The sequence below is a fragment of the Amphimedon queenslandica genome, unplaced genomic scaffold (assembly GCF_000090795.2).
Source record: "Amphimedon queenslandica unplaced genomic scaffold, v1.1 AMPQUscaffold_13485, whole genome shotgun sequence".
Classification (NCBI taxonomy): domain Eukaryota; kingdom Metazoa; phylum Porifera; class Demospongiae; order Haplosclerida; family Niphatidae; genus Amphimedon; species Amphimedon queenslandica.
In genome coordinates, this window is record NW_003546279.1 from 386,173 (window position 1) to 411,875 (window position 25,703).

Genomic DNA, 25,703 nt, shown 5'->3' on the forward strand with positions numbered 1-25,703 from the left:
AGCCAAAGGCAGGATGCCAGACCCAGTGCTGGTCGTCTGTCTGAGGTCATAATGACAAACTGTCTCGTGTTTCAAAAGTGTTTTTTAATTGTTTACATTAAAATAAAGAACAGATCATGCAGTATGATGGCTAAAATTACTAAAAACATTACAAATCAAATTTTATAGTTATTTATGTCCAGCTGCTCTGTCCAGTACAGCAACTGGTGCCAGTACTCTATCTTTATTGGTCTCAGTAATCTCTCCATTGATGATCATCTCATCCAGTATCATGTGAGCCTTGTCTATATTGAACATAATCTGAAGGAAGGAGCTAGCATTAAGGAACAATGATAATGATTACTAATTAATATGAACTACATGCATGTTTGTTTAAAGGAGGATACATCCAGTTCACACTAGAGAGAGGGAGAGAGGGAGGGAGGGAGGGAGGGAGGGAGGGAGAGAGGGAGGGAGGGAGAGAGAGGGAGAGAGGGAGGGAGGGAGAGAGAGGGAGGGAGGGAGAGGTTAATAAAAGATGATCATACAGTTATACTCTTACCACACTATCAAAGAATCTATCGTATGTCTCAACCACGTTATGAATAAACTCTAAAATTGAGAGCTCGTTCTAAAAAAAGAATATTAATCCATTGAAAACAATGAGTGGATTATGCCACAGGTAAATTAGGTGAAATATTCAATAAAATTAGGCCTCCCAGCGAAAGGGTGTGTCCAGACTATACCTACTTACCTCAGTGTTGTCGATTGCTATTATAAAATAAAGTGATGCGTACTTCCGGTAGACAACTTTAAAGTTTCTATACTCCATAAAGGAACACTAGAATCAGTAGAGTATGAATGAATCCACATATCGCATCATTAGGTGTACCTGGTCTTCATTTCTAGCCAGACACTTCCTCACTATGTCCGCCTCAATATTGACCCTCTCGTCTATCCTGGTGTGCTCGTAGTACTGGGAGAGACGAGTTTGTCCTTGCTTGTTCACTAAAAGGACAAACTTGATCATCTTCAACTGGGCGTGGTTTATCAATAAGCCACGCCCTATTAATTAGAGGCATGGGCGGGAATTTGGTATAAATTCAAAAACACAAAAACAAATAAAAGAATTGAATTATAATTTAGAAAAGTTATTAATAGAAACTGGAGGGGAGCCGTTAAACAATACAGCACCTGTAGTGTGAGAATACAGTTACACTAAACCACACCCACCATCAATCTTACCTATTTCAAACGTCAATTCCTTTAGCTTTGGAGCATTCAAAACTTTAACTAGCCTGTCTCTACCTTCCAACTCACTGCAAATAATAATAATAATAATAATAATAATAATAATGATGATGATGATGATGATGTCACTAACAGTTCTGGTTCAAACAGTATTCCAGTTACGTTGAATGAGGCAATAGTGTTCTTATAAATATCAAGAGACAGGATTTCATGAGAATCAATGAACCCTAAAAACAAGATAATATTTCCTGATACATATACATGTTCTTATGTTGTGTAGAAAGTTTGAATAGATTCTGATCAAAATTATATTTTTTACCAATTTTAAAATTGCTTAAAAATTGAGCCAAAGCCCCTGTACTATAGTACAGGGCCACGTGCCAAATTTTACCAGAAGTGAAAAAAAGAGAATTCTCCGTTTTCATTACATTCCCTGATACATATTCATGTTCTTATACTTTACCATTGTGAATTAGTTTAGCCGCTAGTTGCTGTGTATTTCTTAAAGTTAATTTAAGTGATTGGACTCCGCCCATTAATGATTCTAAATATAGACACATCACCTAATGAAAGGGGAGGGGTCAGGTGTAACTATGGCAACACCACTCACCCACACTCCAGCAACAAAAGGTCTGATTAGACCTGATAGTAATGAAGAAAGGACCTCTTGTTTCTCATTAGAAACTATGAATATTAATGAGCCACTGATTTCAATTAATCCTCTGTCTATTAGACAATGGAGGGTATCGTCAAATACCTAATAAGGAAGTGGGTGGAGTCAGTATTTTTATTAATGCCCACCTTTTCCATAGGACCAGGCGGGAGTATGAACTCCTTACAAAGAGACTGCGACAATAAAATGAACCTCTTTTTTAAAACGTCTAATTAATAATAATAATAATAATGATAATGATGATGATAAATATTTAAATTTAAAGATACCTAATTCAATATCACTGATTCCATTGATACAAGTTAACATTATTGATTCTGATATGAACCAGTGAATCAGTTGATTCCTATAGTGTCCCAGTATCAGTTCAGTGTAGCCATTGTTCAGTGTGTTAGCAAGGGCTGAAGATGTCATCTGGGCTGACATTATATCAAATACAGTACAACCTATTAATTAATGAATAATAGTAATTAATTACAGTTTGACATACCTTCCTTGTGTCTTAATCTCGTCTCTTCTTCAACTTTTGCTATTTCAATTCGTCCATCTTTTATTCTAATGCAACCGCTGGAGAGCAAGAGATTGACACAGTGATCAAACACAGCTGCAGAATCTGAAATATAAAAATATTGATTATTATTATTATTATTATTATTATTATTATATTCATTACTGTCATTATTCCAGTGAACAATTCCGCCTCTCTTTTCAATCTCTGCTTTTAATACATCCATCCAGTTAATTAATTTATCTATTAATTAATTGACTAATCAATGAATAACTAATGAGTGCCCTACCTCTCTCAACACCTCCATTATTGAAATGAAGTAATAAACTTGATAAAATTGACGACGGAAATATTTTCATTTTTTTGTTAATTTTGTGTAAAATTTGATAGCCAAGCTCCAATACCATTTCCCTCTCACCAGGTAAAAATGAAAAATCATTTCTAAATAGCAAATAATAATAATAATAATAATAATAATAATAATAATAATATTAATAATAATAATAAAAATAATTAATACTCGATATTAGACTCTGCCCCCTTTACCTTGGTTGTATACCATGTGGTATTCGACTGATTCCATTTTTGATGCAAAATTCGTGTAATGAAATTTGTTTTGAGAAATCAACAAAAATGGAGCCATAACTGGTGAATAATAAAGACTTGGCTTTAAACAATCCCTGAAATAATAAATAAATAAATAAATATTTGAATATTAATTTACGCTAGTTGATTCCTTTGGTTTAGGTATTCCAAGTAGTTCTCTGGCGAAGAGAGACTCTTCTAGTGTTCTCTCATAACTGATGCTCAGAGGAGCCAGTAGTACATCATCAACCAGACCGTGAAGATAAGGTTCAACTATCATGGACAATAACCCTAACCAGAACAAACAGCTAACACACTGACGATAAATTAATGATGAGATAGTTACAGCAATACATGGCAGCCCCCTCCCTTTCTCTCTCACTCTACAGAAGTATCTCCTCTGATTAACAAAGAGGTCAGGTTAGGTCCTAGTCTCTCCTTACCTAGTTTAGGGTGTAATGTCTTGGCGGTTCTGCTCCTGGTTCCTTCAATAAAGAACTCTATTGGGTTCTGTCTATTGGTCAGTACAGTTTGCATGTAAACTGTGAATATCAGCTTGTATAGTCTGTCACTCCCAAATGTACGCCTCATGAAGAAAGCACCTGATCTCCGGAGCAAAGAACTAATCACTTTCATATTCATAAAATCTATAAATGAATAAATAAATAAATAAATAAATTAATAAATTCCTTACCTTGACCAGCAGCGATGGCAGGTAGTTGTATGTTATTCTCAAGTAGAAAGTATGAGACCAGAATGAAGTCAAGATAGCTCCTGTGGGAGGGAAGGATCACCACTGGATACCTCTTGACAGCTGCACCTAACTAACAAGATTAACATTAATAATAACACTAATAATAACACTAATAATAACACTAATAATAACACTAATAACTCACCTCCTCCAGCCCTTGTTTCTCAATATATATTCCGGAGATTACTCTACGAAGTGTTCCTCTTATTATCATGGCTACAGTTCGAACTGCTGGCAATGCCATCTTGTGTCCAATTTCATCAACAATTTCATCGACCAGTTTAACCACAGACTCTTCTGATACACCATTACTAACTGATATCTAATATAATATGATATTATTTATCATTAATGATCACCATCATCATTATTGCTACCTCTTTTATCATGGCCTTCAGTCTGGTACTTCCTTTAACTATTTCCTTCACTTCCTGAGGTGAGAGTCCCTCAGTGTGCACGTTAGGGTGAGGATTGAACGGGGCCAATGCAAAGGAGAGTTCTCCTTTCTTTAGATCAAGAGGAACGTATTCTGAGCCATTGGAAATGAAAGACCTGCCGGCCGCCATCTTGTTAGCTGCAGCAACCAGCCACACCTTCACTAATAATTCATTGAAACTAGCCACACCCACTTAGTGACTATTAATTATTCATTGATTTAAAATGATTCAATTAACTTATGAAAATGTCTCTTGCAGTATTTTCTTTGCCTCCTGTTGGTGTATTCTAGTGATTCCAGTGGCAGGTGGTCCATAGGCTACTCTACTAACTCTGTGCAGCTGTGCATTAATTAGAGTCATTAATAATCAATTAATAATTTATTTATAACATACATTAATCCCCAGCTGTTTTCTCATTCGTGGTTCTATGAAAGACCACACCCCCATATTAGCTGGCTCCTCTTGACTCCATACAAACTCTAAAGGAAGTGAATATCAGACTGACCAGGAGCTGCTCCATGTCCAGTACATGTACTCAGTGTGTGTACCTTTAACTTGTTTGTATTTATAGAGTTCATCATAGAGTGAACCACTTGGAAATGGACACAGTAACTAAATAACAAATAGAATTATCAATATGTACTAGAAAATGTAATAAAATATCTCCTACCTGTAAAATACTGTACATTTAGCCTACTTACTTCTATTCTAATTATAGGAACGTTTTCAATGTTATTTTCTTTCCTGTAACTGTCAAGTGCATAATAATGTTTACCCGAACACAAAACAATCCTCTCCACACTATAAACAAACAAACAAACAGATAAACAAATAAGCAAACAAGTAAACAGGTGGACCTGTCCTTATTCTTGATGGTATGGTCTCCTATTACTGGTTTGAATGTGGTACCAGGTGACATCTCATTCAATGATGATACAGCTGACTAATGAGGAGTCCAATATCAATGAATATTAATTAATTAAGGGGAGGGGCTTACTGGTAGTCTCAGTAACGTTTTTGGTGATTGTATTATTAAAGGTTTTCTAAAGTTTCGGACCATCTGAAGGAACAATAATAATAGAATTGTTGATATAATCAATTAATAAATAATCAATTAATAATAATTATTATAAAGTCTTGCCTGTCGTCTCAAGACATGATAATATTGAGAGGGTGTGGTCGGATGAACAACATTAATATTGACACTATCAGAGTCCCCACCTTCTTCACTAGAATTAGTCATCTAACAACAACAAACAACAACAATAAACAACAACAAACAACAACAATAAACAACAAGACAACTCAATGATAGCCGAACCTGTAGAAACCTCTCTATCCTAGAGGACGAGTGCTCGGGTCCAGCTCCATCATAGCCATGGGGTAGACACATGACCAGTCCAGACTGATAGAGCCACTTATCTGTTAATAACTATTAATAACTAGCCACACCCACACTCCTCACCTTCTCCTGATGATATAAATGCATCTATCATGATCTGTCCTCCGTTAAAGAAGTCTCCATACTGAGCCTCCCAGATCACGAGATGGTTTGGGTTTTCTATGCTGTACCCGTACTCATAACCAAGAACTGCCTCTTCACTCAGTGGGCTATTAGCAACCTGTCGTTAATTCATATTTTTATTATTGAACTGATACTGGACGATCCACCTCAATAAAGTGTCCCTGATCCTCCCTAATGCTATTCAACGGTATCACTGCCCCATTGGTCTCCTGGTCAATGATCATCATGTGTCTGTGACTGAAGGTCCCTCTACCCACGTCCTGTCCACTGACCCTAACATTAACCCCCTGGTACAACAGGCTACCGATGGCCAGTGCTTCAGCTGTGGACCAGTCAATCTTATCATTAACCAGTCGACTCAACCTCTCGCTAATGTGGGAGGACTGGAGTCTGTCATGTACCCTCTATGAGGAGAGGAGGGGCACATGAAGAGATCAGTAATGGTCACTCACCATTCCTTTAGGAACAGCAACTGATCTCTCTCCAATATACTTCAATAAGCCAATGTCCAGTCCAGTGTCCCATTCCGATATACCACTAGCCGCTGGTTGGACCATATCCTTCCACTGACACTTAAAATTAGATTCCTAACCAGTAGCCAGGGCTAGAGGTAGCAGCTGCTTAAAGGACACATTACTTCTGATTTGAAATTGTCCACCTCTTTAAAATAATTATTCAACTCATCATAATATGATTGAGTAAGAGAAGAGACATCACCAAAAGACTCAACATTCTAACCATGATAATAATTAATGAGTGGGTGTGGTTTCTCACCTCCTCCCAGTAGGTATCAGGTATTGTCTTCAGTTTGTTAATTATTCTATACATCTGAGGCTGAGTGATACTGGGGTCATCTAACTCATTGTGTCCCCTGGGGAAATGGGCATTAATTAGAAACACAAACACATCAGTTACCATCTCCTATAACAGTTCAAGACTATAATGACGTCTTTATTAAACTGGTTCCAATAGTCAACAGCAAACCTACTGACCTTTAGCACGTCCTTAAAGAGAAGAGAGATAAGGTAAGGCCTGGTTTATATACAAGAGGCAGGGTATGTACTTCAGGGTAGGAGCCATTAACATGAACAATAGGAACTCCATTCATTTTACCAATGTCACTGCAATACATTGACGACCTATTAATTAACATTAATATTAATTGATTAAGAGTGATTATACCTCCCGTAATTATGAGGAGTGGTAAATCCAAGATTATTATTAACGACAAGGTGAATGGTACCACCAACCTCATAGTGAGGTACTTCACTGATGGACAGACACTCCATCACTACCCCTTGGGCTGAGAATGAAGCATCACCATGAACCAGGAAGGAAAGAACCTTATGAGAACAGCTGGATAATAAAGAGAGAGAGAGAGAGGGTATAAACTCACATTAGACCTATCACTGCTAGTATTGTCATTCTGATAGGGTCCAGTTAGTCGTGAGAGCATTCTTCCTCTGGTCTTTCCCATGAGGACAGGATTGACGGCCTCAAGGTGGGAGGGGTTTGGTAACATGGTGACATGAAGACTCCGCCCACCTCGACTGATATCAACAGAACTAGCTATTAAATACAGTTATAAATAAATAAATAAATAAATAAATAAATTACTCAAGTGAGAGAGTACGTCACCAGTATAAGTCATTGCATCGGAAAACTCGGAATTACCTTTGATCTAACAATGATGATGATAATGTTAATATTTAACCCTTTGATAACTCACTTTATTAAAGACAGCTACTGGTGGATACTCCATTAGTCCAATCAGTAGGTTGAGCCTTCCTCTGTGGGACATACCAACCAACACATCAGATACACCAACATCTATAAACAACAACAATAAACAACAAACAATAAACAAGTATCATTACCAGCTGCTCTATCAAACAGTTCATCAGTGAATCCTATCATTGCTTCTGCTCCTTCTCCTCCATACCTCTTTACTGTTGGGAACTTCTTAGCCAGGAACTGATCCAGTACCTGAGACTTTATCATGCCAGTCCCTAACCTTTGATGGGACTCAAGACCGAGGGAGGAGTTAACGTGAGTTTCATAAGATCGTAATACCCACTCTCTCTCCCCAGGATCCTGTGAAAGGAGGTTATTACTTAATTAATTAATTGATGTTAATTATACCATTATGTGTGATACTTCAATTGCTGTATTTCCACAGTATGTTTTATTAAGGTAATTAATAATATCGGATAATGAGGCTTCGCCCCCTTCAAAACAATGTAATATTCCTAATTAATTAATAATTAATTAATAACAATTATTATAACTAACCGAGTGTATCGTAATAATAATTATTATTATCTAATCCATAAACCTCAGGATTCAATTCAATTGGATCAGACCTTTAATTAATAATAATAATTAATAATTTTAATTAATTAAATACCATTTATTATTAATACCCAGTGGATCAGTCCTCGCTGTCTTGTGTCCATTATTCTGATAGCTAGTTACTAGACGCCATATGTTAGGCTGACGGCTTCTGGATTCAATCCATTCTTTCTGTACTATAAATAGAACTAAGGGTTGGTTGTTACTATTAATAGACTTTTCACCTGGGTCTATAGCTCGAGGTTTCCTCCAGTATCCAAAGCAGTTCTCTGTATGATAACCAGCAGCAGCTCCACCTGTACCTACCTTTAACTTATTCTTATGAGGTAGGCAAGTTACTGAACGAGATAGTCTCCACATGATTATTCTTCCTCGATCGAGTCCTCGATCAATTCTCCATTTTGCGGGTATTTGTTGTGCGCATGCTCAAATAAATAAGACGTGGGCATTTGAATATGGCAAACATCATTCATGGTTACAGTTATTTTACATTAATTAGTCAAACTCTCTTTCTATTTCAGTTTCATTTAGGAAGTCAGCACGGGTGGGAGAGGTTATAGTAGTCCCATATTGAGTGACATGATCAGTATGATCTATCAATTCTTTAGGTTTGGCATTTTTACAACATTTACAACACTGCCAATATTTTATATTCTTCTTGATTACTTTTTTGCCCAATATTAAGATATACAGCAATGTAAATCCTGGAGCAATCAACCCTCCACTGCCAGCAGTAACAGCATGTAGATAGAGCAGCCATGTCAGCCCATTCCCTTTGTGTAGTACTTGATATAGCCGGTTTGCTATAACAATCCAAAAGAAGATCTGGAATTCAATAGGATATACTAGTAACGGCAGTGTCTGCTTCAAAGCTTTCCTGTAATCTTTAGATAAAGTTCCTTTATATGCTCGTTTGCACATTGTGATGAATATAATGACAAGAGCAATGTCATTGATAATGAATATAATGAACCATTCAATATACCATATAGAAAGCATCATAATTACTCCTTCCTCATTGAGCGAACAGTCAGTGTCATGATCATGCTTTATCCAGCACGATGGCAAACTTAAACCATAATTATCATTAATGAATGGTATCCAGACAAACAAGAGAGGGCATAACCATGGAAACAGGACATAGAATGTCTCCAGTTTTCCAATAATGTTGCTGTAATAAGAAGGAAGGAGAACCATTACTGATAAGTGTACTGTCATCATTGATAATGACAGTAGCAGTACCCAATAAGAATATCCTAATAAAAAACCTTCAACACTGCACACTGTAGCATGTTCTCCTTCCAAGATGTTCAGTTTTAGATTCACAAACTGAATTGCAATTGTAAAGGAATTAAACAATATAGCTACCAGGAGGTACAGTATAAGACGATGAGTTGGTAAAGTAAAGAGTCTACATAAGACCATGGACACAATGGCAATCAGAGATAATATAAAAGTAACCGATCCAATTTCACAGTTAAGCAGCAGCAATGGCTTTAAGTCTTGTACTGAATAATTGCAATACGATTCACTATGCTCCTGCCTTTCAGTAAGGGCCATTATTGGGGCGAGTCTGAGCGAGCCCCACTAAACATACTATAGTATCCATAGATACTACACGTAGTATTAAGTATGTACAACGTCTATTATTAAAGTTAAAAAAGATCTAGCCTAGCTAGTAGATAATTTTTGTGTGATCACAGTGAAATAAAATGGCGGCTACTAGCAAGTCTGAGCTTATTTGCAGCAAACATATAAGACTAAACTGCTGTCCAAAGACTTCTCAATCTAGCAAGATAAAAGGTTGAAAAAGTAGCTATGCATTTTAGGACTCTAATAGTTGAATGCAAGTGAGAAAGCTGCATGTATAGATTTAGTGCCTGCATGCAGCATGAAATCATCTTTTATATATAGCTACTAGATTCTTCTCTAGCGGCAAGCCTATAGGTTCTGCAGATCTACAATCTTTTTTACTCGGTGGCTGCTTCTGACCTATTGTAGACTTTAATGCTAGAGGCTTGAGTGATAAAGTAATAGAGAAAATTTAAGCAAGATGACTGCATCAATATTGTATTTAGACATGTGCAATTGCTTTGATTGTACAGCACATTTTATTTACTCTAATATCTATGACATATTCTATAGCTTGCTTAGGCTTGCCCTTTAATGTTTTACATTCTTCTAATTATCACCACTCTACAACTATATACGAGCTATTTCTAGTATAAGAGTATATAAGTCCATCTGACAGTTATCATAAACCTGATATCACATAATACAAATCTCATAATATAAAAATAAAAATCATAGTACACAGGACAGTTAATGATGTATTAAGACATAAAGATGCCTTCCGATCCTTCATTAATGGCAGTCATTAGACCAGTCCTAAACTGCTCATAAGAATCACACTCAGGCAAACACAAATGATTGAAACTAAAGGGAAATGAAATACATTATAATGTTATACAAGTACAAAAAGTTTGAGCTGATTTTCAATAAAATTTGGATTTTTACCAAATTTTAAAGTTGCTAAAAATCAGCCCAAAGACCAATATACCAAAACTCATGCTTTATTACAAAAAATTAAAGTATAACTGGCATTCAGCAATTCAATCTAAACACACTAAAGTGTTGTTTCAAGCTAGGCTGTACAAACAGGCCAGTAGTTTACCATGTATGTGCATATGGTAGTCTGCTCCCTCTCTCCCCAGAGGTTGCTAGTAGGAATGGAGGTCTCAGTTCAGCAAACCCTCCACTTGGTATCTGAGAGCTCCCAGTCACAAACTGAACTAGTCTAGCCAGTTCATCCTGCGAGAAGTCTTCCACTGCAGTCCAGAACCAGTCAACGGTGGTCTCACTAACGTGACGTATGACAGTATGAGACCTTAAGTCCTCCACACTCAACTCTTGCACACCACACATTAGGAGCTGGTGATATTAAAATAATAATAATAATCATAAATATAATTAAATATACTTCTAGTTCATTTTCATCGAATATAGCAATAAGTTCATCAGGAATGAGCATATGCAGACCTGTAATACATTCATTAGAGAAGGAGTCATTGGCTGGTTGGTTCACCTTTTAAGAATTCTCTCATTTCCTCTGAGACCTTCTTCCCTAGTCTGTGCTGGGCCAGTTGGTTCAGGTAGTCCATTTTATTAGTTTCTGTGACTGGAATCTTTGTACCACCAGGAGTGATGGATACCAGCTATTAATAATAAATATTATTATTATTAATATATTCTTCCTTACTCTTGAGTCATTAGTGCTACTGTTGTATTCTTCTTCAGCAAACTTTAGGCTCAGATCAAGATCAGCAATGTCACCATCTTTAATGTTCTTCACTTGATAATTGTACAAATCAGGATCATCAGTTTCAAAATGCTAACAACAGATACAAATGCAAGGAACATTACTCCACACTAACCTTCCAAGTTAGTCTGAGTCCTACTATTTGTGCTAGGAATGATCGTGTGAATTTAGCTCGTACCAGTAACCTGTTCCCCATTGCTGTTTCATACAGACACTTCCCGACTATCAGACCAGCAAATCTATAATGAGCTAATCCAAACTGCTTGTCCCTCTTCTTCCTGTAGTTCGGGTGGACCTACAGCATAAATTATTAGTAATTATCTGTGTGGGTGGGATACGGTTCCTCACAAGTGCTTGCATGTCGTCTTGTTTAAAACCTTTAAAGAGACCCTGGGGGTTTCTTCCGCTAAACATGATCTCACACAAACAATTAATGAATTCCCTGGACACACCCCCTACATCAATACCTAATCAAAAGTATGAGGAGCTTAAGAGAAGGTACTGCAAGTGATTGGTACCTGCTTCTCCTTCAAATGAAACGAAAAAGTGTCTCTTCCACATATCCTCCGAAAAACTACTGGTAGCACTCATTGACTATTAATATATTAATGATTCAATCAACCAATCCATTAAGTAATTAACCAATCCATTAAATAATTAACCAATCCATTAAATATCTTACCGTCTCAAGTAGTTCAAATCTCCTGACAGTGATTCGTACATCCAGTCTGTTCTCAGTTTCATTCTGGCGTCTTAGTTCCGCCTGAAAGTGACGGACCTTGTCTTGGAATGAACCACCTGCTTAATGACATCACATCATATCATCATCATCATCACACTGACCAATGTTCCTTTGAATGAACTGATAATATATAGCAGCCATTACTTCTCTTTCAGGAGATATTAGCGTAACTGGAGGTTGTAGACCATCATCAATGGTAAACCGCTCAGGAGCAGAATGCATTATGAACTGAGGGAGCATAAGGACATCAATATGCATCAGAGAATGTAATATACTGACCTGCGTGCTGTTACACACTCTACAGGTGAACAGTCTTTTTGAAATAACACCAAGAGTATATCCACGTACTTGAAGCATCTAATAATAATAATAATAATAATAATAATAATAATAATAATAATAATAATAATAATAATAATAATAATAATAATAATAATAAAATATTAATAAATAGAAATAAAATAATGATGATGATGACACATTGACACTATTACAATAATTGCTTACTCTAGGTGACAAATAGCACCATACTTCTTTGGTGCTTCTATTGTTATTCTGTATCATCCTGCTCTTGTATCCAATGTTAAGGAACAGTGTGGTTATATTGTTCTTCATCTTAATGGTGTCCTGATCTATAGAGGACAATAAATGATTGATTGAGTATCATCAATAGCTATATACTTACTAGTCAGGACAATAGCAATGGCATTGGTCAGACCAATTATCCTGTCCATGTGTCTAACACAGCACAAATAATAACCTGGGGAGTCTATTTTAATTAATAATTCAAATCTTTCTTCATCATCATCATCAATTTGATTTATTACATATTCCAAAGTAGCTAATGGAGAATCAGGGCTATTCTGTATTGGTCAGGTTATGTAAGGAACATAAAATGGAGGAGCTACCTACTTTCCTTGCTTCAAAAATGAGCTCATCTTGAAGGAGGGCAGCAACATTACCAAAAGAATCTTTAGGAGAGAAGAGTATTGGATAGAAGACACTGGTCTCCATTATTATATTAGGAGCTCGTAAATGGAAGACTGTTTTATTAGGGTCTGGTGGACCTATGGGGTTGATACTGTGTTACTAATAATAGAACTAATGGTAATACTGTGTTACTAATAATAGAATGAGGCAATTAATCAAATACGCTGGTCCTTTCTTGTATCATTATCAAGAGCACATGATGGCTCCATCACACACTCCATCATGAGCTCAAGGTGATATTATAGTATAGTAGTTATTACAACAGTAGTGATTGGTTTATAGTAAATTAAATAAACAAGTCTTGAAGGAGCTAACCTGCTTGATAAACAGGTCGGTGTATCTTGTCTATTATTTGTCCGTTCATCATAAAGAGAACTGAGTACTCTCCAGAAACCCTCACAGTGTAAGAGACTGTTATTAATGATCGTCCTACTAGAGACCCAGTGGGTTCTACCACACAATGGACCTCCCTCTCAGTGTAAGCGTGTTGCACTTGGACTTGAAAATAATCAGTTCTTGAATAAGAGTATGATGAACCATTGCCACATATTAACTGGAGGAGGTGTAGGTTCATACCAATGAGAGTGTGTTTATACACAGGTCATGTGCTTACTCTAATATCTGCTACTGATAGTCCTCCTACTGTTGGCTGCAACTGTCTCCAGGTCACTGTACACAGTCTTGGGTCCAACACGTTATTCCTTATCGAGGGGATCCTTGCTGCAAAAAAACAACAGAATAATATAATAATAATAATAATATCCCACACACTCCTCGTTGTATTGTACCTCTGCTGGCACTGTAAGTAACAGATTGCTCTAGACTATGAGGAATGAGTCTGTTACCCTCCTCCAGTCCAGTTATGGATCGGCTCTTTCTTGTAAAACAGCAACCCATTGTCATGGATAAGCTCTTCTTGCTTGCAATATCTCCAGCCACACCTACAATTACCGAGACCACACCTATCTAAAAACCGCTTCTCAAGCTCCACGTGGTTTTAGTACATTTCCGTAAACTTAAAAAAAAAAAAAACTCACGTGATCCTTACAAAACACGTGGTTCTAATTTCCCGCCATTTTCAAAAGGTGAGAAGAAGATGAGCTGGCCTGCAGGTCTAGTGTCGGGGGGCCTGCCCCTTAAAGGAAGGGGCTGGCGGCTGGCCCCGAGACTAGGACAGGTCTCACTCGGCTCTCTTTCCCTCCCTCCCCCTCTCTCTCTCACTAAGAGCCTTCTTTGATAAATATCTACTGAACTAGCATCTTCCTTCTAGTATCCACCATTTTATCGCCACTCCTCTTGTTAATTATCCTCACCTGACCTCAGTTAGACCTCAGTATGGTAAGTGATTCCTCTATTCTTGTTCTCATTATAGGTACATCAGAACTGAAGCTGTTGAAGACTACACCAGGATATTTCAAGTTGTATGGTAGTGTGTGTATTATATCATATTATACTGGCTCTATTGTTTTATGTAGGACAACCAGTCAGTATTTCAATGATCCTTTCATTCATTATTGGTACGTGTGTATTATTATTATGTACACTCTATGTTTGTAGGTAATAAAGTCCTGCTCTAATCTTTATACATGTACGTGTACATACGTATGCATTCTAGTGTATTCTTGTATATTTTTAGGATATTACTTAGTATATTGTTTCAAGTCTCATCTATTGTTCAGTAAATATGTGTTGTTCTTGTATTATTATCTATTTTACAGGTTATATTCATGTACTTGATTCATTCAGGATATTTTAAGTATTGTCCAGTATATGATTATATTATTATTTATTTTATAGGTGATGGAGATACTGAATTAAGTCTTTATGTGGTAGTTATGCTGCATTGGTAATAAATGGAAAATGTAACATGTATTCTTGTTCATTTTCAGGATATTATCAGTATTCTAAAGATAGAACTACTTCAGTACATCAAGTGTATGGTATAGTTTGGCATTCAATTCATAATCTTTTGTATATTGTCAGGTTGATGTTCATTACTAGTATCAGAGGCAGTTCTCTATTGGTTAATGATATCCACACACTATCATGTACATGTACATCCTTATTTGTAACATGTATTCTATTTCCCTTTCCTTAAGATTGCTACATAGACTCAAGCCAGCATGCAGTCTTCTTCAGCATCAATTCAGTCCCAGTCTTCAGTGTATGGTAACAATGTATCTATTGCATGTTATTAATAACCTTGATTACAGTGCTAATAATAAACGGCTCATTTTATCACTATTCATCCATCCCATTACATGTAATAAAGCACTGTCCCATTGATCTTTACTTATTCTATTGTTTAAACATTTTTCTCTTTTTTTTATTTCTACAGGGATCAAGTTTAAAGTTGGTTGAGTGTGAGGTAGAGTGAGAGTTAATAATGTATAATTACGCATGCTTATAATGTATTTTATGCATGTACAATATAATCCACACATGTCCTTCCACCCCCCCCCCCCCAACCTCTAGTAGGTCTGACTGTTCTGGACTGGACTCAGGATCAAGTTTAAAGTTGGTTGAGTGTGAGGTAGAGTGAGAGTTAATAATGTATAATTACGCATGCTTATAATGTATTTTATGCATGTACAATATAATCCACACATGTCCTTCCACCCCCCCAACCTCTAGTAGGTCTGACTGTTCTGGACTGGACTCAGGATCAAGTTTAAAGTTGGTTGAGTGTGAGGTAGAGTGAGAGTTAATAATGTATAATTACGCATGCTTATAATGTATTTTATGCATGTACAATATAATCCACACATGTCCTTCCACCCCCCCCACCTCTAGTAGGTCTGACTGTTCTGGACTGGACTCAGGATCAAGTTTAAAGTTGGTTGAGTGTGAGGTAGAGTGAGAGTTAATAATGTATAATTACGCATGCTTATAATGTATTTTATGCATGTACAATATAATCCACACATGTCCTTCCACCCCCCCAACCTCTAGTAGGTCTGACTGTTCTGGACTGGACTCAGGATCAAGTTTAAAGTTGGTTGAGTGTGAGGTAGAGTGAGAGTTAATAATGTATAATTACGCATGCTTATAATGTATTTTATGCATGTACAATATAATCCACATATTCTGCTCTCTCCCTCCACCCCCCCTCTAGTAGGTCTGACTGTTCTGGACTGGACCCTGGTAAGGATTGATTGCATGTTCTCCATTATTACATGTAATGGGATGAATAGTGATAAAATGAGCCAATGGTTTAAAATTTATAAAAAAATTAAAATTAAAAACCAATTAACTCAATTACTAAGTGGGCAGGGCTAGTAAAGTATAGCCACACCTCTAGCCAGTAGAGCTCTAGCCACACCCCCAATAAAGGTATTAGCCACACCTCCTACTAATAAAAAGGCCATCATACTGTACCATACAGGTGCTTCTGTTGTACTGTCTGGTGTTACTATGGCCACCATTTTATTAAGGTGTGACAAAACCCACTGAATAATAGTGACAGTTGGACTAGCAGGCAAATGCTTACCCAGGCATGCTTCAATAATAATAATTGACAGTAAAAACATAATAATAATAATACATTATAAAAAGTGAAAATGCAGCACACACCAGCTGCTGATAATAGTCACTCATTAATTGTTAATATTATCATGCGAATCCAAAACCTTCTGATCCTTCATTAAGAGCTAGCGTTAATGACTGTTGGAACTGGTCGTATGAATCATAAGATGGAAGACAGAGCTGATTGAAACTATGGAAGGGAAGGGTATCAAGTGAAAGACTATTAGTTCCTTATAGACCTACCAGGTGTGAGCTGTAGGTAGTCTGCCATGAGTTGGTGAGGATATTATCTGAAAGGCAGGGTGAAGGTCTTTAAAACCACCTGGAGGTAACTGGGAACATCCTGACGAGGAAACACTGTATTTAAGGATCAGTAATATTGAGACATACCTGTTACAAATTGTAATAGTTTGGCCATTTCTTCCTGAGTAAATCCACTGACCAGTGTCCAGAACCATGATACCACTGTCCTAAACCGGTCGTTACTACCATTAACCACTGTATGGATCTTTAGCTCATTATAACTGACTGTACCAACACCACACATTAATAACTAGAGGTAGTTATTAATAATAGTTATTAGTAATAGTTATTACTTCAAGTTCAGTTTCATCAAAAATAGATAATAAATGATCAGGAATTACATCATTAAGACCTAGTTATTAATGATAGTTATTGATGGTTATTAATAGTTATTATACCTTTAAGGAAATGATCCACTTCTTCTTTGACAGTTTTCGATAATTTATGCTGAGCCAGCAAATTAAGATAATGAAGTTTATTACTATTAGTAACCTCAATCTCCTCCCCCTTACTGATCAGGGGAACCACCTACCAATTAATCAATAACTACTGAACGCATTTCATCCTCCATATATGTACATACGGTTATGGTTCCTGTATTTTGGTCTATTTCTTCTTCAGCAAAGACCAGTCCTAAATCAGTGACGTCATTGTCTCTGATGTACTGAATCTTTGTTGTGTATAATTCAGGATTGTCACTCTCAAAATACTAAAATAAACAAACAATAAACAAACAAACAAACAAACAAACGGTAGTACTTTGTGGTTAATTCTCAGTCCAATTATTTGAGCTAGGAATGATCTGCTAAACCTGGCCTTCACCATCAGCTGGTTACCCAGGGCTGACTCATACAGACACTTGCCAACGATACGACCAGCAAACTCGTAGTGCCTTAATTTCAAATGTGATGGTCTGTTTGGGTTCGGATGAGCCTGTAACAAGGACATGATTTATGACACAGTGCCAGCAGCAGCTGTTGCTTACTAGTCCCTGGGGATTATCGGAGAATCTCTTAAACAGCTGATAGGACGGGTCAAAGCATCTGACACAAACCAACTCAAAGAACTCACGACTGACCCCGCCCCAATCCAAACCTGGTTAATTAACTAGTTATTAATAGTTATTAATAGTCATACCTTCCTCTCCTTGAAAGTCAATGGTAAACTTCTTATACCAGTCCGAACTACTCAAGTGTTTGGTGGCTTGTATCGCCTGGAAAAGGCGCGGGGTTAATGGGTGAGGTCAAAGGAGGCGTGGCAATACTGTACAAACCTCTTCAAGTAGGTTGTGTCTTGAGGATACTGTGATATGGACCTCTCCTCTTGTCAGTTGGCTCCTCATTTTCTTCACTTCGCTGTAAAAGAACTTTTGTTTATCTTGAAACTTTTCGGAACCACCTGCCCACAATAAACACCAATACTAATATACAATAAAGTGGGCGTGTACCAATGTTCTTTAATAAAAATTTATAAAAAGTAGCAGCGAGCACTTCACGATGAGGAGATACCATGACCAGCGGAGACTGGTATCCATCGTCCAGTGTAAAACATTCGGCAGTTTCATGGAATATTATCTGAAGGTATGACAATGTGTAACTTATTAATGGCAGCTGGTCAGTACAACTCACTCTGGTCGAAGGACAGACTTTACAGGAGTAGATACGCTTAGGAATGAGTCCCAATATAAAGAACTCTTTCACTTGAATCTGTTTCGGTGAGATGTAACAATAAACCCTCTTTGGTTTTGCAGCTGCTCCTGGAGTATACATTGACTCGTAATAAACATTACACTTCTTAGCGACATTCTTATCAACTGAAACAGAATCCGCTTCTAAATAATGATAAGTAGAACTTAACATAATGGACATCACTTTCTCACCATTTAATGATATTATATTTATAGAACATGGTCCAATGATCTCTCCTTCATATTTAACGCAACCTACAAAGTACCCAACCTCCTCTACCTTGAGGAGTATCTCGTACTGATTGGGAACTGGACTCGTATCAACCACACACTCTGGATTGATGAGATCACCAGTGGAACTATCCTATGGAGAAGAACATCAATTGACGGCTAGTGAGGAATATATAAAATTGTAAAAATGGAGACTTCTCTCCTTTTTATTTTCAGCAAAATTTGTACTGTACATGGTCTTGGACCTAATCATAATAACTAAATTACTTTTCTGATTTCAGCAGTTAAATACTCTTGGCAGACATTAGCTGGGTTACCGAACCTGTCCTTTGGTATTATTTGCATGCTGTGGTAGATTCCTGATGTGACTACTATTGTATTGCTTTGCTGTAGGAACACTGTCTTACTGGCATCAACTGAACCTAATGGGATGAGTGAGCCCCTCTAATTAGTACTAATAATAATGTACCTGGCTTGTACTGCCTGATAATGGACCCATCTCTCCCAATGTAAGTTCCGTTGATCTTTATGTCAATGTTATAGCTCCCACTCAGTTTCGGAGTGAACGATATTTTGATAGAATCTTGACCGAAAGGTCTAGCTGGTTCCAAGGCATGAGGTAATGTAGTCTTTGAGCTGACGTGTAGTATTTTAATCGATAAATTATCGGAGGGTTGCAATGTATAATTAGAATCATTTCTACATTTAAACTGGAGGGAGGAGCTAGTCATTAAGTAATTAACTTACATGTACTGTGGCTATGGAAGAATTCCCAACTACAAGAGATTCCTGATTGTTCCAAGCGATGGTGCTACGCTTTGAATCAAAGGACTTACCCCTTAGCCGGTCGTAAAGCCCCAGATGAAAATCAGCACCTGCAAGATAATAAGAGTAGATGTATATTATATGGAGGTATATTAGATATCATTATGCATATACCAGTACTGTTAGTATTAGCTCTAGAGTGTCTTTGGTTAGTTCTTAATAATGAGAACCTGCTCCGCCCCCTACTAGCAGCTGTTCTAGTACGGAATGAACTGAAGGATGGAGGGTTGGGCGGGGACACACGCCGTCCTGTCAATCCATTAATAAAACTGCCAACCACACCCACTATTAGAACCCATAGGATCAGTACTATCCCGTACATGAGAGCGTCTATTATTAGGACAGCAGCTGCACTGACAACATTAACGACACAAATATATAGAAATACTAGAGGGGATAATAATTATAATATTAATTAATATCATTATTATTACCTATTAATGCTATGATTATTATAAAAAGTATAATTATTATGTAAATCCAACTGTACGAGCCTAGTAATAAATATTAATAACAATTAATAATAATTAACAATAATTAATTACCATGTGACTCATTTCTAAGTGAGGTTGCAGCTGCTATGAATTTATCTTTATCTTTCTGTCCCTCCATCATTCTGTAGAGGTCCTTGTCACTGGTTGACGTGAGATCTCTCAAACTGATCATGTTGTGTTGCTTAAGGACAGGCTCGTAGCTAGTTAATTCATTAGTTAATAACCAGTTCTGGACCTTCAACCAGCTGCAGGCCCTGTCCAGCAACCAGACCTGCTCTGATGTTAAACTCAGAGTATCTGACAGTGAATCAACTGAATATTTCAATAAATCACGAGTTGACTTGATTCCTGTGATAACATGGGAAGAACTGGTCAGTATAATATCAATGGCACAGACCAGAGAGGACTAATGACTCCTCAATCTCTTCTAGTCTGTTCTCCTTTAGCCAGAGACTGAGCTGATCCTCCTCTTGGTAGACTAGGCTCCTTTGCTTGAGCCATACCATCAGTATCACTGATACCAGCACTATTATCCAACCTATCTTTCCACCACTCATACTACTGCAGCCAGGTTTTCAATATTACACATAACACTGTGAATAATTAGAACAAATAAGACTAATACGGAACCATGTGTAAGCATGTGGCTCATTCATGAGTCATGACACAAAAATTAATTTATTCATGTCATGAGACAAAAATTAATGGGTGGAGACATACTCCGTAGTCTTAGTCCGTTCACTATAATTGTTTGCTCTGATGTCTACTAACAGTGAGACTGCATCTCTCCTCTCTGGAGAGGCCAGAGAGACAGAGTATGGGTCGGACAATGATGTTAGTACCTTGTTGTTTTGTTGTCTTGTTTGTTTGTTTGTTTGTTTTTTGTGTTTTGATTGCCCCATAAGAATCAAAGGGAGGGAGTGGCTGATCACGTGATCCCTAACACACATACACACTGTTATATACAGGAGGGTATGGAAGAACAGGAAGAAGATGGTATAACTGTCTCTCCTCCACTCCAGGGAACAAGAGAAGAGGAAGAGGAAACTGAACAGAAAGATGATGAACAAAGGTCAGTGTATTAATGGAGTGCATGTACATCTATTTCATGAATAACATATTGACTGCATTATAAGCATTGTATTGGCATGGGGTCCATGACTGTGTTTAATTAAATGGGTGTGGTTAGTTATTATTATTATTATAGTTGTGGTATGAAGTATGTGTTTAAGAAGATACTCAATGTCCTCCCGTCATTTGGTGATGATGGAGACGATCCTACCAGTGAAGCTAATGAGGTAAACAACAACAACAAACAATAACAAATGTTGTTATTGTTTGTTATTATTTACAGGAGGCACTACGTTTTGGAGCTCAGCAGATGATTCTGTTAATATTTCCAGTCTTCATCTGCATGGCTCTGGTGGTCGCCATACAGCTGTCTGTTGAAAAGAATGTGACCAGTTCTGGAACACTGTGAGCTATTAACATGATTAATTAATTAATTATTAAAATTAAATTATGAATAGGATATATACTCCATTTGATGAGGACACTGCCTCCAATGATGGATTTGTTCTTTTATTTGCTCTGGCTAACGTAGCCATTGTCATTACTCTGGTGGTTGTCATGACAATCATACTAGTGTGTCTCTATAAGTATAGATGCTATAAGGTTATTAATAGTTATTGATAGTTATTAATGGTTATTAACAGTAGTTATTACTAGTTATTAATTTCTGTAGATCATTTATGGTTGGCTTGTAGTAGCGTCTGCTTTACTCCTGTTTGTCTTCTCTTCATTTTTCTTTGTGTAAGTTCATAGTCATTTCAAACCCTAAACCCTCTCCTCCTTCCCCCAGTGAGGTTCTTCAGGTTCATTATTTATTCATTGACTGGCCGTCCTTTCTTGTCCTTATATGGAATTTTGGTGGTATGGGTGTCCTTGTCATTCACTGGAAGGGACCACTTCGCTTGCAACAAGCTTACCTCATCTTCTGTAGCGCTCTCACTGTAAATAATAATCATTACTTTATTTTTATTTTATTTATTTATATTTTAGGCTAATATTTTTGTGAAATATCTTCCCAACTGGACAGCTTGGATCCTACTAGCTGCGATATCCTTATATGGTTAAATAATTATTAATTAATTAATTAATTAATGACTATTGTTGATGTGTAGACCTAATAGCTGTCCTTTGTCCAAAGGGTCCTTTGAGAGTTCTTGTTGAAACTGCGAGAGAAAGAAATGAAACCATCTTTCCATCATTGATATATTCAAGTAAACCATTGTATTATTATTATTGTTTATTATTATTATTATTATTATTATTATTATTATTATTATGATAGCTACTATGGTGTGGCTGGTTGGAATGGCTGATAGACCCACCAATAAAAAGAAAGATAAGAAAAGTAACTAACTAATTATTAATTAATGATAATTGATGATATCCATATTTACAGATACAGATGATACCAGTGGCAGTAGTGATGGGAGCCACGAGGAGGAGGAGGAGGAGGAGGGAGGAGGAGAGAGAGAGGGCAGGAGGGATAATGACGATGGTGATGATGATACCGATGGTATTGAAATGAGGAGTATAAGAGCAGCTGCTGATACTAACAGAGAGAGGAGAAGAGAAAGACAGCAGCAGCAGCAGCAAGAGGAGGAGGAGGAGGAGGAGGAGCAAGAAGAAAGTATGACTGTCATTAATTTATACAAGCTCTTTCATGGCTTTTGCTCTCCAACAGGGCAAGGTTTTAAACTAGGACTGGGTGATTTCATATTCTACAGTATCCTGGTGGGTAAGGCAGCTCACGACAGCACTGGGGACTGGGTTGTCATATCCTCTTGTTTTGTGGCCATTTTGATAGTGAGCTATTAATAACTATGATGATGTCATTATTACTTATTCCCCACGTCACGTCACAGGGTCTGTGTATGACTATCATAATACTGGGTATTGTTAGGCGGGCCCTCCCTGCTCTACCCATCTCTATATTCTGTGGTCTCATATTCTATTTTAGTTCTCAATATGTCATTGCTCCTTTTGCTCAAGTCCTTGCTACTACTCAGACATTTATATGATGGTTTTGTCATTTTATTGCTTTATTAAAAATAGTCATTATTATTGTGTTTCTTGTATCCATTATAACTTGATAACCAACCACTCATATTAGAGCTAATGAAAGTAAATTTCATTTGCTCTATGACTCCTGCAGGCCTGGCAAAGTTAAGTGGCAATAATTGACTCCACCTACTTAAGGCCACACCTCCTATCAGCACCAGCTAGCTTGGCAGAGACTAGCTGTGTTGTTCTTATCTATTCTCAACAGGTGATCAGGTATAGCCTTATCTTGTCTTCTAGCTCCAGTCCGTGGATATGGCTGCTGCTCGTGGTTGTTGTAAAGTGTTTACTGTTAGTTTGGTACCGGCTACTGTTCTGTGTCTTGCTATTGCCTTCTTTGCCGGTTTCATTCTCTTACCAACACTCTACACTGAACTGAGCTACAAGGAACAGGTCAGGTTCTAATTAATGAGCATGTACGGTCTTTTTGTACATTATTCTATTTAATGAGCATTTTCTCCCCTCCCTATTACAGTATGCGTTGGTTATTGATGCTGGTTCCTCTCATTCCGAAGTGTTCCTCTACAACTGGAAGTTACCTTTTTACCAAAAGACAGGAATAGTCAGGCAGAAGACCTACTGTAGGGTTGAAGGTAAGGAGGTGTGGCCAGGGGCGGGGCTAAAGGAAAGTGAAAATGTGTTTTAAATTATTATTATTATTATTATTGATCTCCTACAGGTGTTGGTATCAGTGAGTACAATGACTCGGTAGCAGCTGCTAACAGTCTCTATAACTGTGTGAGTGGGGTGGTAAAGGACGTACCTAAAGATTATAATCATGAAGTGAAGGCGTGGCTTGGGGCTACTGCTGGAATGAGATTATTAAAGTAAGGGAGAGCCTTCCCATTCTAATAATTCCATATTCCATTCCACTTTAGACGTGAAAATGAGTCTCTTGCCAATGACACTATCAATGCAATCAATGATAAATATAACAATAAAAGATTTAAGAACAAGGACTGGACACTTCACATGAACGCCAGGATACTCAGCGGAGAGGAAGAGGCTCTTTCTGGCTGGATCACTACTAACTACGTTAATGGAACATTTGAAAGGAAATATGTAAGATTAACATTACTTTAGTCAATTTAAATTAAACTACGTTAATTATTATTCATAGCCAGGGGATGAACGGGGTCTATCAACTACCAATGGAGCGTTGGATATGGGCGGAGCCTCAATGCAGATATCATACAATGAAATTGATGATACTGATGGTAATAACACCAAGACTGTCTCACTCTTTGGAGAGACGTATGATGTTTATGTGAGGAGTTACCTGTGTTATGGTATCAATGAAGCTTCAAGGAGAATACTAGCCTACGCTGTGAAGGTAGTGGATGTTATTTCAGTTGATCTGACGTTATCTTGTTTATTTAGAATGCATCTTATGCCAGTACAGTTGAGTTCCCTTGCTATCATACTGGTTTTATATTCCAGACTAACTCGTCTTACCTGTTTGACAATCACTACTGTACACATCAGTTAGGTTCTGGTGATGGTAATTTCACAAATCACACCATCAAGGGGTCCAGTAATGCCGAAATGTGTTGGGCATTAATTAGAAGTGCCATGAATTTTTCTGTTAACATATCCAGTGGAGAACCCATTGAATATACTTCACCTAATCCTCATGGAATCTTTTATGTGAGGAAGAGAGGAGGAGGGGCCAGAGGTCATGTGACATGTTCTTGTTTTAGGGTTTTTCTAATTTTTATTACACATCCGATGCTTTTAATGTGTCAAAATTGATTCCAGAACAATTGGATAGTTTTAATCAAAGTGTCAGTAAACGTTGTAGCATGGACTGGAATGAAGTAAAGATATTTATTATTATTATTATTATTATTATTATTATTATTATTATTATTATTATTATTATTATTATTATTATTATTATTATTATTATTATTAATATTAATGTACATGTACTGTAGGTTGATTCTACTGATGATAGTTACTACAAGGCATTCCGCTGTATTGATGGGATGTTCCTGTTGCATGCACTGGGAGGAATGGGGTTCACTAATAACTCAAAGAACCAATGGACTATATCCTTCCAGTATCAGGTAATGTGTCACATGATAGTCACATGACCTCCAGCTGACTCTCTCTCGTTAGGTTAATGATATATTCATTGGATGGTCCCTGGGCTACATGCTGGATAAGAGTTCTAGTTTTATTTCTTCTTATTATTTTACTCGTTACCCGTACACTACTGTTGATCTCATTGTTGGGATGATTGTTCTTCTCATTCTCTGTCTTATTTTTGCTATTTTCTTTGCCTTTACTTGTTCTGCCTGTTCTAAGAGTCTCCGCCCAACTAAAAGTGGATACACTAACATCACATAACGGACTCCTAAACTGAGTGACTAATAAAAATAATATTTTATG

The 25,703-nt window shown here is 37.2% G+C and overlaps 7 protein-coding genes and 1 long non-coding RNA gene across 11 annotated transcripts; 3 read left to right on the forward strand and 5 right to left on the reverse strand.

Annotated features, from left to right (window-relative positions):
• Positions 1-64: 64 nt before the first annotated feature.
• LOC100634389 (AP-4 complex subunit sigma-1-like) lies at positions 65-1,031 on the reverse strand. Of its 2 annotated transcripts, XM_003384703.3 has the most exons (5): positions 872-1,031; positions 734-820; positions 542-610; positions 387-398; positions 65-300 (listed from the first exon to the last, which is right to left on the reverse strand). In XM_003384703.3, exons 1-5 carry the CDS (start codon positions 1,007-1,009, stop codon positions 169-171), a joined length of 438 nt encoding a protein of 145 aa, XP_003384751.1. In that variant the 5' UTR covers positions 1,010-1,031; the 3' UTR covers positions 65-168. The 2 variants fall into 2 exon arrangements, with proteins under 2 accessions (XP_003384751.1, XP_019849518.1); XM_019993959.1 differs by lacking the exon at positions 734-820.
• On the reverse strand, positions 1,026-4,357 carry LOC100640070 (dihydroxyacetone phosphate acyltransferase-like). The gene is made up of 16 exons (XM_019993955.1): positions 4,128-4,357; positions 3,896-4,072; positions 3,691-3,820; positions 3,440-3,643; positions 3,136-3,287; positions 2,958-3,091; positions 2,701-2,852; positions 2,577-2,654; positions 2,394-2,516; positions 2,173-2,349; positions 2,032-2,111; positions 1,841-1,987; positions 1,694-1,793; positions 1,364-1,457; positions 1,225-1,298; positions 1,026-1,173 (listed from the first exon to the last, which is right to left on the reverse strand). Exons 1-16 carry the CDS (start codon positions 4,314-4,316, stop codon positions 1,115-1,117), a joined length of 2,070 nt encoding a protein of 689 aa, XP_019849514.1. The 5' UTR covers positions 4,317-4,357; the 3' UTR covers positions 1,026-1,114.
• A 43-nt stretch (positions 4,358-4,400) lies between these two features.
• Positions 4,401-8,482, reverse strand: LOC100640196 (probable 2-oxoglutarate dehydrogenase E1 component DHKTD1, mitochondrial). Of its 2 annotated transcripts, none has more exons than XR_002184292.1 (24): positions 8,289-8,482; positions 8,120-8,240; positions 8,005-8,075; positions 7,855-7,961; positions 7,590-7,806; positions 7,442-7,542; positions 7,330-7,393; positions 7,109-7,281; positions 6,895-7,055; positions 6,776-6,851; positions 6,628-6,716; positions 6,487-6,583; positions 6,350-6,445; positions 6,165-6,299; positions 5,859-6,116; positions 5,653-5,809; positions 5,509-5,609; positions 5,329-5,430; positions 5,185-5,247; positions 5,045-5,130; positions 4,889-4,988; positions 4,736-4,799; positions 4,581-4,687; positions 4,401-4,526 (listed from the first exon to the last, which is right to left on the reverse strand). XR_002184292.1 is itself a non-coding variant. In XM_011404163.2 (24 exons), exons 1-24 carry the CDS (start codon positions 8,422-8,424, stop codon positions 4,425-4,427), a joined length of 2,763 nt encoding a protein of 920 aa, XP_011402465.1. In that variant the 5' UTR covers positions 8,425-8,482; the 3' UTR covers positions 4,401-4,424. The 2 variants fall into 2 exon arrangements, 1 of the variants encoding a protein (XP_011402465.1); XM_011404163.2 differs by having other exon boundaries at positions 4,581-4,666.
• A 1,807-nt stretch (positions 8,483-10,289) lies between these two features.
• Positions 10,290-14,073, reverse strand: LOC100640321 (apoptosis-resistant E3 ubiquitin protein ligase 1-like). The gene is made up of 17 exons (XM_019993954.1): positions 13,904-14,073; positions 13,729-13,835; positions 13,431-13,668; positions 13,038-13,192; positions 12,811-12,988; positions 12,633-12,757; positions 12,405-12,482; positions 12,227-12,353; positions 12,066-12,181; positions 11,902-11,977; positions 11,732-11,850; positions 11,499-11,678; positions 11,324-11,455; positions 11,150-11,279; positions 11,045-11,103; positions 10,739-10,995; positions 10,290-10,500 (listed from the first exon to the last, which is right to left on the reverse strand). Exons 1-17 carry the CDS (start codon positions 14,016-14,018, stop codon positions 10,398-10,400), a joined length of 2,295 nt encoding a protein of 764 aa, XP_019849513.1. The 5' UTR covers positions 14,019-14,073; the 3' UTR covers positions 10,290-10,397.
• Positions 14,074-14,313: 240 nt separating this feature from the next.
• Positions 14,314-16,504, forward strand: LOC109580602 (uncharacterized). Its single transcript, XR_002184293.1, has 3 exons — positions 14,314-14,703; positions 14,752-15,163; positions 15,215-16,504. It is a non-coding gene; the product is annotated as an uncharacterized LOC109580602 (long non-coding RNA).
• Positions 16,505-16,575: 71 nt separating this feature from the next.
• LOC100640448 (apoptosis-resistant E3 ubiquitin protein ligase 1-like) lies at positions 16,576-20,771 on the reverse strand. Its single transcript, XM_019993960.1, has 20 exons — positions 20,578-20,771; positions 20,232-20,528; positions 20,121-20,180; positions 19,801-20,073; positions 19,609-19,736; positions 19,331-19,571; positions 19,129-19,283; positions 18,823-18,994; positions 18,572-18,774; positions 18,391-18,517; positions 18,217-18,341; positions 18,081-18,156; positions 17,929-18,038; positions 17,703-17,876; positions 17,527-17,652; positions 17,342-17,471; positions 17,237-17,295; positions 17,031-17,193; positions 16,884-16,983; positions 16,576-16,830 (listed from the first exon to the last, which is right to left on the reverse strand). Exons 1-20 carry the CDS (start codon positions 20,735-20,737, stop codon positions 16,728-16,730), a joined length of 2,982 nt encoding a protein of 993 aa, XP_019849519.1. The 5' UTR covers positions 20,738-20,771; the 3' UTR covers positions 16,576-16,727.
• Positions 20,772-20,889: 118 nt separating this feature from the next.
• LOC100640576 (presenilin-1-like) lies at positions 20,890-23,348 on the forward strand. 2 transcript variants are annotated; one of them, XM_019993968.1, is made up of 13 exons: positions 20,890-21,014; positions 21,149-21,252; positions 21,388-21,478; positions 21,535-21,656; positions 21,710-21,854; positions 21,925-21,992; positions 22,042-22,192; positions 22,242-22,311; positions 22,364-22,462; positions 22,534-22,596; positions 22,648-22,878; positions 22,933-23,054; positions 23,114-23,348. In XM_019993968.1, the coding sequence occupies exons 1-13, from the start codon at positions 20,940-20,942 to the stop codon at positions 23,267-23,269; spliced, it is 1,497 nt and encodes a 498-aa protein (XP_019849527.1). In that variant the 5' UTR covers positions 20,890-20,939; the 3' UTR covers positions 23,270-23,348. The 2 variants fall into 2 exon arrangements, with proteins under 2 accessions (XP_019849527.1, XP_019849528.1); XM_019993969.1 differs by having other exon boundaries at positions 21,203-21,252.
• Positions 23,349-23,439: 91 nt separating this feature from the next.
• On the forward strand, positions 23,440-25,691 carry LOC100640703 (ectonucleoside triphosphate diphosphohydrolase 8-like). Its single transcript, XM_019993967.1, has 9 exons — positions 23,440-23,702; positions 23,785-23,902; positions 23,989-24,136; positions 24,188-24,371; positions 24,430-24,642; positions 24,690-24,956; positions 25,010-25,126; positions 25,247-25,378; positions 25,431-25,691. Exons 1-9 carry the CDS (start codon positions 23,565-23,567, stop codon positions 25,659-25,661), a joined length of 1,548 nt encoding a protein of 515 aa, XP_019849526.1. The 5' UTR covers positions 23,440-23,564; the 3' UTR covers positions 25,662-25,691.
• The last annotated feature ends 12 nt before the right edge of the window (positions 25,692-25,703 follow it).